This window comes from Festucalex cinctus, chromosome 18 (assembly GCF_051991245.1).
Source record: "Festucalex cinctus isolate MCC-2025b chromosome 18, RoL_Fcin_1.0, whole genome shotgun sequence".
Classification (NCBI taxonomy): domain Eukaryota; kingdom Metazoa; phylum Chordata; class Actinopteri; order Syngnathiformes; family Syngnathidae; genus Festucalex; species Festucalex cinctus.
Window position 1 is genome coordinate 11,177,552 of NC_135428.1, and position 16,594 is coordinate 11,194,145.

The 16,594-nt window shown below is 43.5% G+C and overlaps 3 protein-coding genes across 11 annotated transcripts in view; 1 reads left to right on the forward strand and 2 right to left on the reverse strand.

Moving 5' to 3' along the window:
- Positions 1 to 3,876, reverse strand: bicdl2l (bicaudal-D-related protein 2-like). The gene is made up of 6 exons (XM_077505086.1): positions 3,337 to 3,876; positions 2,930 to 3,049; positions 2,694 to 2,864; positions 1,775 to 1,860; positions 1,582 to 1,702; positions 1 to 601 (listed from the first exon to the last, which is right to left on the reverse strand). Exons 1-6 carry the CDS (start codon positions 3,766 to 3,768, stop codon positions 257 to 259), a joined length of 1,275 nt encoding a protein of 424 aa, XP_077361212.1. The 5' UTR covers positions 3,769 to 3,876; the 3' UTR covers positions 1 to 256.
- The window catches only part of abhd11 (abhydrolase domain containing 11), a 27,007-nt gene extending 18,786 nt beyond the window's left edge, over positions 1 to 8,221 (forward strand). For 3 of the 4 annotated variants that reach the window (XM_077505087.1, XM_077505088.1, XM_077505089.1), the window contains one exon: positions 1 to 191. This exon is cut by the window's left edge. The gene's annotated coding sequence lies outside the window, so the exon portion shown is untranslated. Of the gene's footprint in view, positions 5,146 to 5,359; positions 5,443 to 5,718; positions 5,749 to 5,818; positions 5,884 to 5,990; positions 6,051 to 6,170; positions 6,223 to 6,335; positions 6,383 to 6,450; positions 6,558 to 6,681; positions 6,742 to 7,072; positions 7,386 to 7,460; positions 7,526 to 7,588; positions 7,689 to 7,765 lie in introns of those variants that run through there. The other variant, XR_013279774.1, reaches the window with a different exon arrangement.
- On the reverse strand, positions 6,075 to 16,071 carry sumf2 (sulfatase modifying factor 2). 6 transcript variants are annotated; one of them, XM_077505091.1, is made up of 17 exons: positions 15,891 to 16,069; positions 15,671 to 15,815; positions 15,494 to 15,608; positions 15,262 to 15,306; positions 15,037 to 15,187; positions 14,906 to 14,961; positions 14,709 to 14,793; positions 14,491 to 14,635; positions 14,185 to 14,379; positions 12,426 to 12,519; positions 10,865 to 10,926; positions 9,402 to 9,495; positions 7,747 to 7,800; positions 7,303 to 7,680; positions 7,020 to 7,176; positions 6,393 to 6,549; positions 6,075 to 6,255 (listed from the first exon to the last, which is right to left on the reverse strand). In XM_077505091.1, exons 1-9 carry the CDS (start codon positions 15,949 to 15,951, stop codon positions 14,289 to 14,291), a joined length of 894 nt encoding a protein of 297 aa, XP_077361217.1. In that variant the 5' UTR covers positions 15,952 to 16,069; the 3' UTR covers positions 6,075 to 6,255; positions 6,393 to 6,549; positions 7,020 to 7,176; positions 7,303 to 7,680; positions 7,747 to 7,800; positions 9,402 to 9,495; positions 10,865 to 10,926; positions 12,426 to 12,519; positions 14,185 to 14,288. The 6 variants fall into 6 exon arrangements, with proteins under 6 accessions (XP_077361217.1, XP_077361220.1, XP_077361221.1 ...); XM_077505094.1 differs by having other exon boundaries at positions 7,020 to 7,680; positions 14,871 to 14,961; positions 15,891 to 16,071; XM_077505095.1 differs by having other exon boundaries at positions 7,020 to 7,680; positions 14,709 to 14,822; positions 15,891 to 16,070.
- Positions 16,072 to 16,594: the final 523 nt, after the last annotated feature.

Consider the following 16,594-nt stretch of genomic DNA (forward strand, 5'->3'; position numbering starts at 1 on the left):
TGGCAGCTGGCATCGTTTATTTACAATCAATGTCCTAACCAAAGCAAACAATCACACAGATTCATAGGTAGAAAGATCCTAATATATGTACAAATAATGAGCTGTAGTAACTTTGTTGTCCTTATGTTATTGAATATTGTTCACTTGTTGCTTATTATCCCCATGTAATAAAATCAAGCCATTTACATGTTGATACGCATGCTGGTGTTGTGTTTGCACACGGTCAGACACGAAGGTTGAAGGTGAAGGTCGCACGTCAGTCGAGCGAGACCACCTGGAAGCCGTCGTCGCTCCTGCGCTGGGCCGACTCTAGTGAGAACCGCCCGCCTCCGTTGCCCCTCTTCCACTTGTCCCTCCAGGTGGGCGTGGTCTGGGCGGGCGACAGCTGAGGGCGGCCAAAGAAGTTCTGGGTGGTGGGGCTCTGCACAGGTGAGTCTGGCGAGTCCGGCGAGGCGGGGCCCGGCACCACCGGGAAATTTGCCGGGCGCTGCAGCGGCGCCTTGTTCCTCCTCAGGATGCCCATGCGCGACGTTTTCTTCTGGCTCTGCTCAACCTGCTGCTGCAGGTGAAGCTGCTGCTGGAGGAGGAGCTGCATGTCCTCCTGCACAAAGCGGAAGCGCGGCCGCCATATTGAATGTGTCAAATCTAACGTGTGTGTGTGTGCAAGTCAGACTCGTTTATTTACTTGCGTTCTTAAAAATCAAATATCCACACTTCAGCAACCTCCAAAACTTATTGAAGTTCAAAAGTTGTCCTTGGGGCTAACTTGTACCTTTTTTATAGACTACTTGTTAACAGCGCAAAAAGGCATTTGCAGTATCTCGTCTTGCTAAATAAAACCACCCTCCTCCGTGCATAACTCACCCCTCCTTCCTCCCCATTATGTGCCAAGGAGAGAAAAAAAAAGTTAATTAGAGGCAATTAATGTGGGAGGCAGTTTGTGTACTCAAGTCTGGAAGCATATCATATTGTGGTCTGAAGAAAAGAGAAGCTCATAAGTGGTGACTGCCCAAATTAGCGCTTATTGAAAACTTGACTATTACAAACCACGTCAACCGTCAAACCGGTAAATGAGCCATGCCTAGTTTACACCCATGTAGACTATTCATAAAAGGTTTAAAATTGGAAAAGTACCAATGGGACATGTTGTCTTGAGAATGACAAGCAATTTTTTATTTTTTTTTATTTTGGCCATTTTGGTAGTCTACTATATGTAAGCAGAATGAATGAGGAACACCTTCCACATCCAATATGGCGGCAGTGACATTTACGGAGGATGGTGGGTTCAAATTGGCTGTCGCGTCTCGTCACACCTTTTAGGAAGGTGTCGCCGGGCGTGCCTTTAAATGGCTGCGATGGTGTGAGACTTTGTGTCTTTGTGTTTCCAGCACATGCCAACGCCAAGATTTAAAGGCGTATAGGCAAGGTGGCAAATATGCGTTTGGTCTGCTGCTTGCTTTTTTTAGTGGCCGATGAGCGTTTAAAGTTACAGCTGCATGTTAAATCTTCTTCCCAAATGCGGTCAAGTTTGTTTTGTCACAAAGTACGTGAGTCAGTTTGGAAGAAATAATTGTGACCCACCTTCCAGGCCTCGAGCTCCAAGGAGAGCTCCAAGCGTTTCTGCGCGGCTTCCAGCAGCTGATTGTTGAGCAGCATCATCTCCGACTTGCTGCGCAGAAGCTCCGCCTCCATCGCCTTTTTCCTGCCGTAGTATCACACGCGTTAGCTACAAGTGAAAACCGGGGACACGCAACCGCCCGCTCGCCCTGCTCACTTTTCGATGGCGTCGTCTCGATCCCTCAGTGCCTGTTGCAGCAGGGCGCTGTCCTCGGAACCGCTTCCGCCGGCTGATTTGGCGTCCTGCACACGTTACATTAGACCACAAGTCTCACAATCTGGTCCTCGAGGGCCACAGTTTTGCTTGTTTTAGAGGCATTTCTTATACCAGGTTGGCGTCAACGTGCTTTACGTCACACTCGTCGTTTAAAAAAAAGAAAAAAAGACTCATCACGCGCCATGCGGCGTGTCAGCTGGAACTGGTTGGTCGACTTGCAGCATGCCAGGGGACACGCGACATTCTTCTGTGCTGCGGAACATGTTGGCCAGTCGGAATGCTTTCGAAATCTTATCTTTTCTTAACGCCATTTGAAACCACAAAGGCATTTTACGTCAAACGCCACAAGTGGTTCCTCCTTGGCCCGCTGTTACCATGACGACCATGTTCGGTCAACCGCGTCCTTCAACGTCAGACGCTTCTTCCGCGTGACTCGGAACGAATGACGGCAGACGGGTGACAAAGTCGTGACGGCAAATGAGAAGTGACGAGCAAGCATGTGTCAAATCAGCACTTGCTGACGATGTCGAAACTTGGAAAGGAGGAACAAGTGGCAAGGAAGGAGCAGAAAAAGATGCAAAGTAGCATGCTTGAGTCCACGTGACTAAGAAGAGGTGAAATGCGCCGACAAAGGTAGAGCAAGTCAACGTTAACTAAATTCACTCCCAGCCAAGTTCAAATGGATCTTTGACGACTATATTCGTCAATGGCAGTGAACACCTTTCGCAAACATTCGCGCGGCTGTTGCTAATTGTCTTGAAGCCTCGCTAATCAACCAAATCAACGGACTACGTCCAAGTGAATCGACTGGAGTGAAGGCGGTGAAATGGACGTCAACAAAGGCAGAACGAGCGACAACCTTTTTGGCGATGCCGCTGACGGCCATTTTGCGGGCGATGTCCTGCAGTTGTGCGAGGGCGGCGTCCAGCCGGTTTTCTCCAGGGGGCGGCGACTCCTGGCGTTGTTGCCGCCCCGGCTCGTCCGGCATCAGCTGCATCAGCCGCAAGATGGACAAGACCTCCTCGGTCACCTGAATACGGCGACGCACACGTCAAAGACACGTTGACCCATTTTCGGTCGTGCGTGACGGCCTACCCGCTCTCGGTCTTGACTCCATCCGGCTCCTTGTCGGCTCTCCTGCAGTTTGTCCACTTGCGCCTTGAGCTTGATGCTGCGCCTTCGTGACAGCTCCACCTCACGACGAACTTCCTTCAGCTGCAACAACAAGGCACTTGTCACACTTTGCAGCGGTCATTTCTTACCGACACACAAACGTACTTTCAGATTCATCTTGGAAGGTATTATGTAATAGTTTTTAATACCACATGTTAACATTTGATGCTTTTTAAATGCTTTAGATACCGTTGTTCCAAGTGTATTTTTTGTATTTAACGATTTAGCGTAAATTAATTATTCATATCCAATCACAAGCTGCATGTAAATAAACGTAGCAATTTTTGGTAACGTAAAAACTAGAACGTTTAGCGTCTCTTATACTGTACCGTGTCATTGACGTGTCCGAGGGTCCTGCGCCTGCCAAGCGGTCTGCCACCGTTGATGAGGTCAGGCAGGGTCATGTAGCTCCTCTGAAAGGGAGAGTCGCCCCCTTCCATCGTCGGAGACTCGGACCGCCCCTGCGACGAGTCCTGCTGTGGGGCTCCGTCCGGACTGGACCCGGGGCCCTCGCGCGCCTCTCCCAGGCTCAGGCCGGCCAGGACGCGCGAGTCCGAGTCGGCGTCCGGGCCGTCGTCCTCCGGTTCCGACAGCGAGGCGGCTCGCTGCAGCGTGGGGGCTCGCCGGGCGGTTTTGGACGGGACCCTGCTGAGGGAGCAGTACAACTGCTCGGTGGCGTTCATGCGTGGACGGGGACGCAGACGCGAGTTGAGGTCCGAGAAGTTTGCAGTGAAGTCTGGGTCCCGGGAGAGGTACTCCATCGCGAAGCGTTGGGCGAGCAGCGACGCAAATGAAGGAGCGACAAGCACATCAAGAACACTTAAAGCAAGAATGTTTCCAAACTTGTTTTTCCTGCCGTGACGCGGTCGGTGCCAGTCATACGCTTAGGCAATGACGTCACCAGCTGCTTCCATTCGGTTTTTCCACCTTGCAGTACAAGCACCAATGAAAACACTTAAAAAAAACTTTGGACTCGTTACCATTAAACGTGTTCCAAGACGACAAGATCAACACAAGACAAGCAAATGATTCGTTTTTTATAACTGGGAGTGGGGACTGAGAAAAATTAGTGGCTTGAGTAAAGTATATCTGGGTTTCGGCTCGTTTTGTCCAATAATGTGTTAAAACAATAAGCGTGACATTATAAGACGCGCATCATTAAAGCCGCTAAGGAAATCTAGTTAAGCGAAAATGAAGAATCGTTGAGAATCCGTGTGGGTGGTCAATCAAAGTCGTGGTGAAAGTTGAGAGGAAAACGGAGAAGCAACTGAGATACGATGCAATACTGGCCTCCTGTGGATGACTGGAGTAACTACACCCAGGGTGGGAATACATTGATTTGTTCGTGAGCTGTTAAACAATCGTTGAATTCGTACTTGAGTAGATTACATAGCTGACTACCAGGATATGAATGCGGGAATTTAAAGTAATACCCACAAGAAACAATAAACAAAACAAGTATCTGATGGTGTTAATCGCTAGTAGGGAGGGGTAACGGTTGGGGGTGCCAGTGAAGTCGACTACAAGAAGCTGTACTCATCACCTTCATTAATTTTGGCCAAAAACACCGTAAACAGATGGCAGAATGGAATGAAACACCGACTCTCAGACCAGTGGTAGCGTGTTCGATCCCCACTGTCTCCACATTTTCAATTTGAGAAGTAATCACGTAAAAGCAGAAAAGACCTGGTCTCGAACCCAAGTTTTCCGGCACCGAAACCTTTGTTACACACCACTTGGCCAGTTAGTCCGACACGAAAACTGGATTTTATCGCATTTATTGGGTTAATGTACTCATGTGGAAACCCTTACAAATACAGAAGATAAAACGCGGAGCACTTTCAATTATGATGGCCGAATGGTATAAAACTTTGCCTCCAGTTCCAGAGATCCGTGTTCGATCCTCGCTGCCGCACCCTCGAACTAACATACAGAACGAGAAAACCTAAAGGTTGCAGAAAGCGAGGCTCGAACCCAAGAACAAGTAAACCAAAGGCAACGTCGTATACCACTCGACCATCTCTGATTTGAGGGCTTCAGGATTTTAGGTTCTATTCATACAATCAGTCATTGCATAGTTTGGGCCACCATGTGTCACTCTAGGGCACAATTATGACCAAAGAGAAAAGCTCTGACAAGTGAGTTTGGCCAAATGGTTAACGACACCGTCTCCGGTTCCAACGGGCAGGGTGCGATTCCCACGTCAACTGCTTTATTTATTCTGTGTCTAAACGCTGTTGACTTTTTTTTTGTTCTCTTGGTTAAATAAAGCTTTAGAAAAAAAAGCACGTGATGACGTTGTTACCGAAAACCTATTTAAACTGAGCACACGATCTTTCTTGTCTTCACCAGCCTGACAGCAACACGTCGACATCGAGCCTCCGCCTGCTGATCTCCACTCATCTCGACAAGGTGATCAAGAACTTTGACAAGAGGTTTGTTTAAAAATTCTTCTTACACTCGCAGTTGTAACTTTTAACAGGTTCAGCTTTTGAGCGTGCAAACTCCTTGCTAGCATGCTAGCTAAAATGACAAACATTTATTTGACATGTTTGGCAATAAATGCTCGCGGTAAGTAAAGTACTTTATTTGTTCAAGCTTTTAACTAAAAGCTACTATTAAACGCCTTAACGGCACTTTGAAACGTAAGATTTGAATAACACGACGTACTTTTTAACTGCCGCACTCTTTCCCCCCCCCCCCCTTTCCAGTGTCTGGAGAAGAGCACAGTTTGGCAGAAGGTAAGTTTGCCAGTGTTTGAATAAACTTCAATGAGAATAAACTCTTAACTTTCTTTTAATTTGTCAACAGGCTTGCATCTTGAAACGAACGGAGTCCCGTTAAAATAAAGTTGCTATCTTTTTGGCCTTGGCTTTGTGAGAATTATTAGATGCCCCCCCCCCCCCCCCTCCCCTCCTTTCTCTACATTAGCTAAATGTGCTTGCATGTTTCAAAGTTAACTATGTAAACCGTGTCTTTCCAGTCAGCCAGCCTGCCGCAGGCCACTGAAACTGGGTCCAGCTCAGCCCTGTTCTTGTCACTGGTGAGACAAACGCACTCATACACGTTAAGTGATATAATGTTTTAATTTGTTTCAGCACGTAACGATGACTGAAAGAGGTTAAGGACATGTGACATCCTGCTTTTTTGTGTGTGCGTGCAGGTAAAAACTGCATCTTGACTTGAACCAGAGCTGACTGAGGAACAAGAATTGTGTACGAGGGTGGCCATCGCTGGGTTTGAGCATGCTGCAAAACAAAATGGCTGACGTGAACATTTGATAAACATATTTTAACATCATTCATTTTTGTTTTTTTGTTTTTTGTAGTTCCCCCAAAACTGCATTGAACTGCTCTTCACTCTGGACCCTCAAAGGTACATTTACATTTTTCGTGCTCACACGTTTGGTTAACGTTTGGTTTTCTTCTGCTTATGTCCACTAGGTGGTGCCAAAGCATCTCTGGGCCCTGAAGAAGGTGAACCAAAGGGCACTCTTGAATTGGTCATCATGGAGAAACTGCTTGGCCACCAACATCCTGCACCTGTGTGGGTGAAAGACACGTGCACATTGTCTTCATTGCTTTTTTTTCTTTTTTTTTCTTCCCCCTCTTTCTCTACATTGGCTAAATGTGCTTGCAAGTTTCAAAGTTAACTATGTCACAGTGTCTTTCCAGCCAGCCTGCCGCAGGCCAATGAAACCGCTCGGGTCCAGCTCAGCCCTGTTCTTGTCACTGGTGAGACAAACATGTTTAAAAAGTGATGTTTCAGCACGTGACTATGACTGAAAGTGTGTGTGTGTGTGTAAAAACTGCACCTTGACTTCAACCAGAGCTGCCTGAGGAACAAGAATTGTGTAAGAGGGTGGCCATCGCTGGGTTTGAGCATGTTGCAAAACAAAATGGCTGACGTGAAAGTTAAACAAATTTGAACATTTCCCTCTTTTTGTAGTCTCCCCCCCCAAAAAAACAGCATTGAACTGCTCTTCACTCTGGACCCTCAAAGGTACATTTACCTTTTTCGTGCTCACACGTTAACGTTTGGTTTTCTTCTGCTTATGTCCACTAGGTGGTGCCAAAGCATCTCTGGGCCCTGAAGAAGGTGAACCCAACCAAAGGGCACTCTTGAATTGGTCATCATGGTGAAACTGCTTAGCTACCAACATCCTGCACCTGTGGGGGTGAAAGACGCGTGTACATTGTCTTCATTGCTTTTTTTTTTTTTTTGATGACATGTTAATAAAATATATTAGAAGCTGGACTGGTTTGAGAATGCTCTGTCAATGCATGTCACTTCACTTCTTCATGGTCAGCTTCCTGTGAATGCAGTTGCGTCATCACTGACAGTCCCAGAAACAACTTGCAGGTCTTCTTCTGCACTGGTGGGTTTCATCTTGTGTCAAATTTGCTGCATTAAAAAAAAAAAAAAAAAAAATCTGTCGCATCCACTTCACCAGGCAATGACTGTTCCAACACTTGGTGCTGCATTGACGCCATCATCTTGAAGTTGACGCAATTGACGGTAAGCCTTGAATGTTGTCGACTCGGTGAGCTTCTCCTGTCTTCAAATGTTCTTCTGCCACAGACACCAGACAACCGAGGAACATGGCGGGCTTCCTGGTGATGCAGCAGTGTGAGCGATTGGCCCAAATCCCACAGAAGTTGTCGGATCCCCTTCTGTGCAGGTTGGTGGCTTTCGTCACATTTCACAAAAGTTTGCTTACAGAAGTTGACTTGACTCACTGATGTCGTTTTGTCTTAGGTCGACGATCTGCTCCTGCTGGCTCGCAACTTCACCTGGTGACCACAAGGAGACAGCGATCAATCCAACAGTTTTTTTTAATTTTTTTTTTTTTAAAGGGATAATTGACTCTGAGGTATTTTCAGCAACATTTTTTTTCTTTTTGTCCAGAATAAATTTGGTAACTACTATTTTTCTTGTGCAATTAATACTGGCTCAGTTTGCTAAGACCACAAAACCAAATCCAGAAAACTGAGCCACAATTGGTTGTTACCTACTTCCTCAGCAGAGGTGATGCCATCTTCAGTTGAGAGCAAGTGGAAAAATTAGCATTTAAAGTTTTTTAATTGCTCAAAAAGAATTAAGTTAACTGGACAAAATGTTAACTTTTTAATGCTGAGTTAAGTATCCCTTTAAGGCTTTTTGTTTTTTTTTTGCCATTCCAACATGTCTGCAAAATAAAGTTGACAAGTTGCATCTTTTCTGAAATCTTTTTGTAACATTACAACCAACACAAAACCTGAAATGTTTCATAACATATAGCTTATAAAAAAAGGGGTGTGGCCAAGTTGCATAGTAGGTGGGGTTATGCAAGTTGCTGAGCAGGAAGCAATCTGATTGGTGGGCTTTGTAGTAAGTGCCAGAATCTGATTGGTTGACTCCAGAAATAGGTGGGGCTTATGCAAATTACTATACATAAAAATTTGCATAAGTGGGTGTGGCTATGCAAATGAGGCAATATGCCCCGTTTTGAGTACAAAAGTGGGTGTGGCTATGCAAATTAATTTGCATACAGCCAGCTGATAGGTCAATTCTAGGGGGAGTGGTCAGTTATGCTAATTAATTATAAATTTTTCCTGAAGTGGGTGGAGCTCTGTCCATTCATTTGCATATTGAAGTTTAATAGTAGCAAGAAAACATTTTTTGGGCCTTGAATAGATTATAAATGGATTGTTCAGGTTGTTCTTGAAGATGCTTTGGCCTCCAGTATGAGCAGGCTTCCTCGATTCATGCTCAAAATCCCACCATCAGGCCTTGAAAATGAACCGAGAAGACCAGCTCGGCCGCGAGAGGCCAAAACATCTTCAAGAACAAACCACTTTTCAAAAGGCCTTGAAAATACGAACGCGTAGCACTGACAAATTGTCACAATTTGAAACCTCACAGTGCAGTTTGAAATAAAACACGGAGACAACTCATTTCAGTTCAACAATATATTTGCACTTTTTTGGTCAGCAATAACATTGAACATAAGTTACAAACACTGGTAGAGATGGAAGCAGCAGCACACGACATCATGTGTGTGTGATGTCACATGAGCACAAGCGAGCCATCTCTCCATGCGCCAAAACACAACAAACACACTAACAGACAAGAACATCATTCAATGCTTATGAACATGTGAGCAAGATTTCCCCCCCCCCGCCCCATACTATTATTTTCGTAAGTGGACAAAAATAACATCCATTAATTGATTACAATTAATGGCCGTTTGTGCACAACAATCATTTAAAATAAATCACATGTTCAGAAGCACTGAATGATGTTCTGCTGTTGTGTGTCACACATCAAGCAGAGGTTAAAGCGCACTGAGAAATGGCTGATTGACATCACATACCTGAAGCACACAACATTTGCCTTCAAATAGCGAACACACCTGTCCGAAAGCAGCTTGCTGTCGATGAAGCACATCCACATGTCCTCAAGTCTTGAGTCTGTTGGCTGCGTGTTCGGCCAACACATCCTCCATCCTGTCAGGCAAAAACAAAAGGACTCAGTCATGCGCATTCACAGCAAATTACTCACAACACTTTAGCATCACCGCTAAGTCCAATGTTACCTATGGCTCAACCAAAATAAACGAATGAATAAAATAAATAAACAGTGACAGTTGCGAAAATGCCATGATTAAAAATGGTTAAAGGTTAGCATGTTGAATCATCAGTAAAAGCAGAACATTTTTATAAAACTATTTCTATGTGCACTTGAAGTAGCACACATCCCTTTATATGTTGATGCTCACAGACAACATTGAAAAACATGCAGAGGTTCTACTGTCCACACATGACATTCGTGAACATGATCTGTCTGTCACTAGACTATGTTCACATAGTCAAGAAATAAGACAGAGTGTACCTAATATTTGGACACTTGATTAGGTACACTTGAGGGGCATCCACTGACATCTCATGACTTGTCTATCTACTATCATAAACTGTATACATTAGGGCTGCACAATATATCGAAAAAATATCGATATCGCGATATTGGCACTTGCAATATGCATATCGCAAAGGCATGCAATAAGTTTTATATGGAATTTTATGCTTTTTATATGAATTTGACCAGTCAGATGCTAACTAAATTGTGCATCGCCATCCAATAGTTGAAAATTATCAAGACATAATTACAATTAATTAACTAAGATTACGTGAAGGTTGCATATTTTGTCGCATGAAAAATGTTTTTCTTTCGTTAGATAATAAAAATGTAATTTCTTTAGATAAATGTTAAATATCGCAATAATATCGATATCGCTATGTTCAGCAAGTATATCGCATATCTTTCCAATATCGTGCAGCCCTACTGTATACATTAGTCAAGACAACAACTAGGGTGTACCTAACAACTTGACCATTTTGGAAAGTCATTAGGTACATGAGCGCAACCAAAAACCAACTGGATGACCCATCTCTCTATCGGCCAAACCCAAATCATCAACACTGCCACATGTGGAACCAGACAAGTACATCATTCAATGCTACAGGACATGTGCTTTTATTTATTTATTTTTTCTTTTTTGTACAAATAGTATTTATTCAATAAGTAGGCAACATAATATCAAATTAATAGATTTTTTTTTTTATAAATTTGAAAAAAATAAGTTTGGATTTTGTTTCTAAGTTAATATTTTCTAAAAAAAAATATTTTTCAATAATTTAGGCCACACCAATGTGATTTTTAAAAAAGCACACGTTCAGAACCATTGAATGTTGTTGTGGTGTGTGTCTAAGTACATCAAGCGGATGTCAAAGCACACTGACAAATGGCTAAGTGGCATCAGACACGCCCCCTCAAGCACACAACATGGCATCATCTGAGTAAAAATAGTACACGCACCTGTCTAAAAGCAGATTTCCAATCACATCGTGTAGCGCAGGTCCATCCATGTTCCAAACGGCCTCGATCATGTCAAGAAAACAGAAAGGGAAGCAGTGAGTAATGCTCATTTGCATATCATAGGTGCTAATTTGCATAAAATACTTGGTTTTCATACAATTGAAAAACTCTCAAATATTTGTGTCACTAGTTGATAAATGTCATATTATTGAAGTTTTGACAAAGTTTTGACTGTTGATGATTTTTCATAGAATGCAAGGGATACATGCAGTGAACAAGCAGGTCAGTGCGGTCCAACCTAAGCCACTCCCCCACCCGCTCACTCCGCTTTGCTGACTCCGCCCTTCTCACGCCCATCACCCGCACAAGACCGACCTTCGCAAACCGCTGCTGCCCCGCCCTATGTGCTGCATTAGAGGATAGTCGGAACTCGGAAGTCAAATTTTTCCGGCTTCAAACCAGGAAGTGTGGACGGCAAGTGCAACGCTCCCTTACAAACGGAAATCCCCCCTTTTTAATTGATAAATCGGGGGTGGGGGAAGTACCCCGACTTCACCGACGGACTACAATTTGACGTCACTCTACAATGGCGACCACTTTGGAAACAGACCGTGAATAATAAAACACAAAGTACTGGAGTATAAAACTATATAGCTTTCTTCATCCATAAATATTCCACATAACACAACGCCGTTATCACCCCGCATGAAATTATACAATGAACTACCGAACTGTATGAAATGATAAATTAAGCAAAGTTGCGAGAAGACGCCATTTTGGTTGTTTACTTTCGCATCGAACGCTTTCAGGTTGGAACTGGGAATAGCAACTCGATAAATTCCGACCACCAACTAATCCGAGACTTTTGAAGTCGCAAGGCCGCCATATTACTCCTCCCAAGAAACGTTTCTCGGCATACGATCTTATACGTCATTTACAATATTGAAAATAGAGAATATTTGAGACAGTACTAAGTAGAACCAGCTTTAAATTTGTTAAACAAGAGGACTTCAGACATTTTACAACTTGCCTTAAATATATGTATAAATTACATGCTTAATGTTTACAGTAGAAAACTTATTTATTTATTTTGTTAAAAATTATAAGTAATTCAACAAAAATCTAATATCGGGGTCTAACTGGGCGAAATAAGAAAAAGGGAGTGAGTAGCAAGATGGCCGCCCTGTGACTTCAACGGCTTGCACGGGCGTGTATGGGCTATCAGCTAGCCAGTCATATATTCAGACCAGTGAGAACGCTTACTGACTTATTAGAACGTTTTCAAATACTCAAACTGGATTTTCTTTAATCCTGCGGCCTGTTTTTTTTTTGTATTTATTATTATCTCACAGTTTCTCGTTTTTGACAAGACTAATAAACACATTTTACATTGGACAATAAATAGTACCGTCTCGTTAAATTGTGTAAACGCACCTAGATGTTATGATCTAATCGCGTCAACTGAGGACACGCTAAATAGCAGACGATGGTTCTTTTTAAACAAAAATATACTTTTATGGGACCATGCAGTGAAAACGTGGAAAAATTGAGCACGAGGTACCTTTTCACAATCCGTCGCCACTTTTCTTCAGCTGACGTGCAGGTAGACGGGCAGCAGCCGACGTGCAGACAATATTCCTTTATTGTGGACGCCTCTGTGCAATAAATAATCAGAAATCACCCACTAACGTCACTTGGAACTTGTGGTCAAAAACAAACAAAACGCCAAGACAAACAATTGATTCTTCATGTCCGGTCGGTGTTTAACTTCCGGGTCGCAGCTAAATCAAGCGTTAACGCGCTAAAATAATAAATGCCGTACCGAATAACGAACTAGAGTATACATTTGTCATTAATGTGTGTCGAACAGTACATCGAGAATTTAAAGTTTAATCTTTAAACATTTTAAATTACTCGTTTGCACAAACCAGGGGTCACCAACGTGTTTTTTTTTCTTTTTAATCCGGGTATTTTTCCTCCAACAATTCTTTGACAAATTGGAATACACAGCCAGAACATAACATACAGAAGCAAAATAGTAAACATTTACAAGACATAATGCCTACAAAAAAAACAAAAAAAAACAAAAAAAAAACATTGTAGTCATAAAACGCATAAATCCCTGAGGTTTTTCAGAGAGGTGAATTTTAGTTTCAGTCTTGGGATTGGCCCAAAACAACAATAAAAGGATTCCGTTTTTCAAAAATGCAGTAGAACTGAATACAATTTTGAATTTACAATTAAAAATCCATTAAAATCTTGCCAATCTTCCATCCTTTATCACCCGTGAAGAAATAGAAGAGTTGAGTTTTATTGCAAAAGTACAATTTGAACAATTGAAGGATGCTTCAACCTTTTCTGATGTTAGAGTGAGGTTTGCCTTATTTAGGCACCCGGACATCACGCACAGGATTGGCACTTGCCCGCTTTGAAAACTCAAATCGGAAGAACTGATCTGATCGAAAGGGACATTCACACGGCTAAGTCAAAATGCCAGGGCCGTTTTTTTTTTTTTTGTGCCAGTCCAGCCCTGTTTACACTCATATTATCAAATGTGGATCAAATCTGGATTCAACTTGACCCTTTTTTGTTATTATTTATTCTTGGGCTATGAAATGCTTTCTCTGTAGATCAACAAAGAAAACATCTGATAGCATAAATCATGTGTTAAGATCTGGTCCTCGAGGGCCAGAGTCCTGCATGTTTTTGAGGTTTCTCATCTCCAACGCACCTGATTTAATTATCAGCCTCCTGCGGAGCTTGCTGATGATCTTAAATATGAATCAGCTGTGTTGAAAGTGGGAAACGTCCAAAACCTGCAGGACTGCGGCCCTCGAGAACTGCAGTTTGACACCTACGGCATAAATCATGATCACTTCAGCTGCAACATTTCGGCAGATTTTCTGACCGATGTTTTGGATGAAAACCATCAAATGAATCATCAATTTATGTTTATTTTATTTTTTTTAAATCATGTCCTGTTTTTCAATGAAAGAGAATATTTATGTTTTTATTTTTTTAAATCTGATTTATAAACAATTGACCAATGAATGGATTGAGCTGCAGCTGTTATTGTGTCTGGATCAAAATAGAAAAAGTCTCAAAAGGAAGTTAAAGGCAAAAAAGTTCCTTGGCGGATGTAAAAGCTGAGAAGGAAAAGTCAAACACATTTTTGGTTAATGACAAACGTTCAGTGTGTGCTTGAATCTTAAAACCACTTCCTGCTTCCTGTATGCTGGCTGACAGGCGGCACCTTGCTACCATTCTTGTCACGTCGGTGGAAACTTTTTGTTTTGTGTGTCGCTGGTCTTTCAACTCACACTTTACTTCTTCGCTGAGTCAGCAACGTTCAAATTTTGTTCCCCTCTGATCGCAACTGAAAACTTTGACACATTTCCAGTCACCGTTGTGGTCTCGTTGCAGTTTACAAGTCTGCGTGCAGTTTCCTCTCGTGGCCATCGGAGGCGCACCTGAAGCTCAGGTTATCCGAGGCCGAGTCGGGGGTGTTGCCCATCCTGCGGGACATCAACGGGACATTTAGTCAAAATGGTTTCGCTGAAGTCATTTTTAGTCAAAAATCACTTCAGGAGCAACAAAGCGAGGGTGGTGAATGTTCAAAAGCCCACCTGACGGCCACTTCCGCTCTGTGATTGGCCGAGCCGTCGGCCGTGTCGATCCAGGAGGCGCCGCGCAGCGTGAACATATTCTGATGGGATCCCTGAAAGGCGCTGGACGTCCACTCCCACGTGTTCCCCAACATGTCCAGCAGTCCTGCACACACGCGCCAAACCTCGTTAACCACATCATCGTCATCATCATCATCGCCACCTTCATCCCTCCTTACCGAACTTGTTCTGAGGCGGGAAGGCGTGGACGGGAGCCAGGCCGTGATATCCGTCTTCCGCCGTGTCGCCGTCCGGAAACGCGCCCTGTCGCTCACGGCCCGGTTTAACGTCAACTTTGGGGGTCATCTCATAGAAAGCTAATTAGTGGTCACGTGTCACACCTTGATGACATCATCATCACCACATCTTGGCTCACCTGCCACAGGTTGCTTCTGTTGGCCTGGAAGCGCTCCCCCCACGGGAAAGTTGCACCTGCCAGCAAAAGGTGGGATGGTGATGACGTTGGCAAGGAAGTCGCGGGTTTGAGAGCCAAAGTGTGTTTATTACGTGCGAGTCCGCCTCGGGCCGCCCACTCCCACTGGTCCTCAGTGGGCAGCTTCTTCCTCTTCCATTTACAGTAGGCCTGAGCGTCGTTCCAGCTGACCTGGACCACGGGGAATTCCAGGCGAGAACTGATACCTGAACCGGAACCCCAGGGCTGGGAGGGGGCGGGATGGTCACATGCGAACAGACACACGTAGAGTAAACCCAAAAAATGAAAGGTCAGCTGACCTGCCGCCAGAAGGCCCGCTGGACAGGAAGCCACCATGGAGCCGACTGCAATGACAACAAAAACTTAAAGACTAATGTGAAAGCGCCATCTGCTGGACAAACACAAAACAAACTGCAACTGCTCTTTTTTTTTCCAAATTTATTTCAAACATGTATATGTATATAGGTATAAGAACACAGCATAATAAAATAACTTGTGAAAAAAACAACCCAAGAACTTTTTTCTTCTTACCTTAATGGTGTGCGTCACTTTGCTCTTGACGTCATCAGACACAAAATCCTGGAAGACGAAACTCCAGCCAAACTTCTCAGCTTCTGTTTTGTACTTTTGGTCCCTCACGAACTCTCTGAAACAGTCGCTTGATGTTGATGTCAACATGAAACAAGATGAGAAGTGTGAAAATGAGACCTGAAAGCAGAGTTGGTGACGGGCACTTTGTCTAGGAGAAAAGACGACAGTTCAATCTCCGTCTCATCTTTATCTTCAGCCCCATCGGAGCTCCTCTTCTTTATCATCCTCCCTCCGGGGATTGCCACCATGACGTCTTCTTGGGCTGATGGCGTCAGAACAAACACAACCTGTTACCAAAATGTCTTGTTATCTGCTAAGGCTTCAGTTTTCTTCTCACCTGTCGCCGCCGCCGTCATTGCTGGCAGCAAATAAACACATAAAATGCACATAAAGCGCATCTTGTCTTGTGAACTGGAAATAAAGCTACTTGATCAATGGAAGGCAATTTTTTTTCCTGCTATGCAGCTGCTGCTGTTTGAGCGCATCCAACATCCACTCGACGAGAAACAAAAACAAAAAAGAAAAGAAAAGGAATGTTCCGGTTTCTCGAAACATGCACAATCGCTCGAAAATGTACTTAGCTTCATATTATATATTTTCTTTGTTTTCGAAGTTGCTTGAAAACGAGTTATTTTCCTCAAAAAGGGCTCACGTTCACGCTTTTTACGTATCAGCGCATCGAACAAAAGCGCTCGACGAGAAACACCAAGTTTAGCTTTGCTTACATTCGAGCAAAGTTAAATGACTGAGTATTACTAAAAAGTAAGATGTTTTTTGTTTTCCCATAAACGAAGCTAAAAAAAATAAAATAAATCACATCTGGCTCAAATTTTGTAAAGTAAAAACTTTAACATGCTTATCATTCCATCATATTTAATTAGGAAATTAGATTTTGCTAAAGTACAGAACGGTGCAATTACGTTAAAAGATTCTCACAGTCACATCTAAATAACCTAATCCCTTTTCTACATCGTCTGCATCAAAGGGTCTGCAACAGCTACTTCTTGCTATGAAGAGCTACCAGAAAAAAAGTGCCCAAAT

Coding starts and splice junctions, on each gene's coding strand:
- bicdl2l (XM_077505086.1), bottom strand. CDS start 3,768: ATGGAGTACCTCTCCCGGGACCCAGACTTCACTGCAAACTTCTCGGAC. Junction 2,865..2,929: donor GGAGTCAAGACCGAGAGCGG/GTAGGCCGTCAC, acceptor CGCCGTATTCAG/GTGACCGAGGAGGTCTTGTC. Junction 1,703..1,774: donor CGAGACGACGCCATCGAAAA/GTGAGCAGGGCG, acceptor ATACTACGGCAG/GAAAAAGGCGATGGAGGCGG.
- sumf2 (XM_077505093.1), bottom strand. CDS start 15,951: ATGCGCTTTATGTGCATTTTATGTGTTTATTTGCTGCCAGCAATGACG. Junction 15,609..15,670: donor GTCACCAACTCTGCTTTCAG/GTCTCATTTTCA, acceptor CGACTGTTTCAG/AGAGTTCGTGAGGGACCAAA. Junction 14,962..15,036: donor GGCCCGAGGCGGACTCGCAC/GTAATAAACACA, acceptor TTTTGCTGGCAG/GTGCAACTTTCCCGTGGGGG.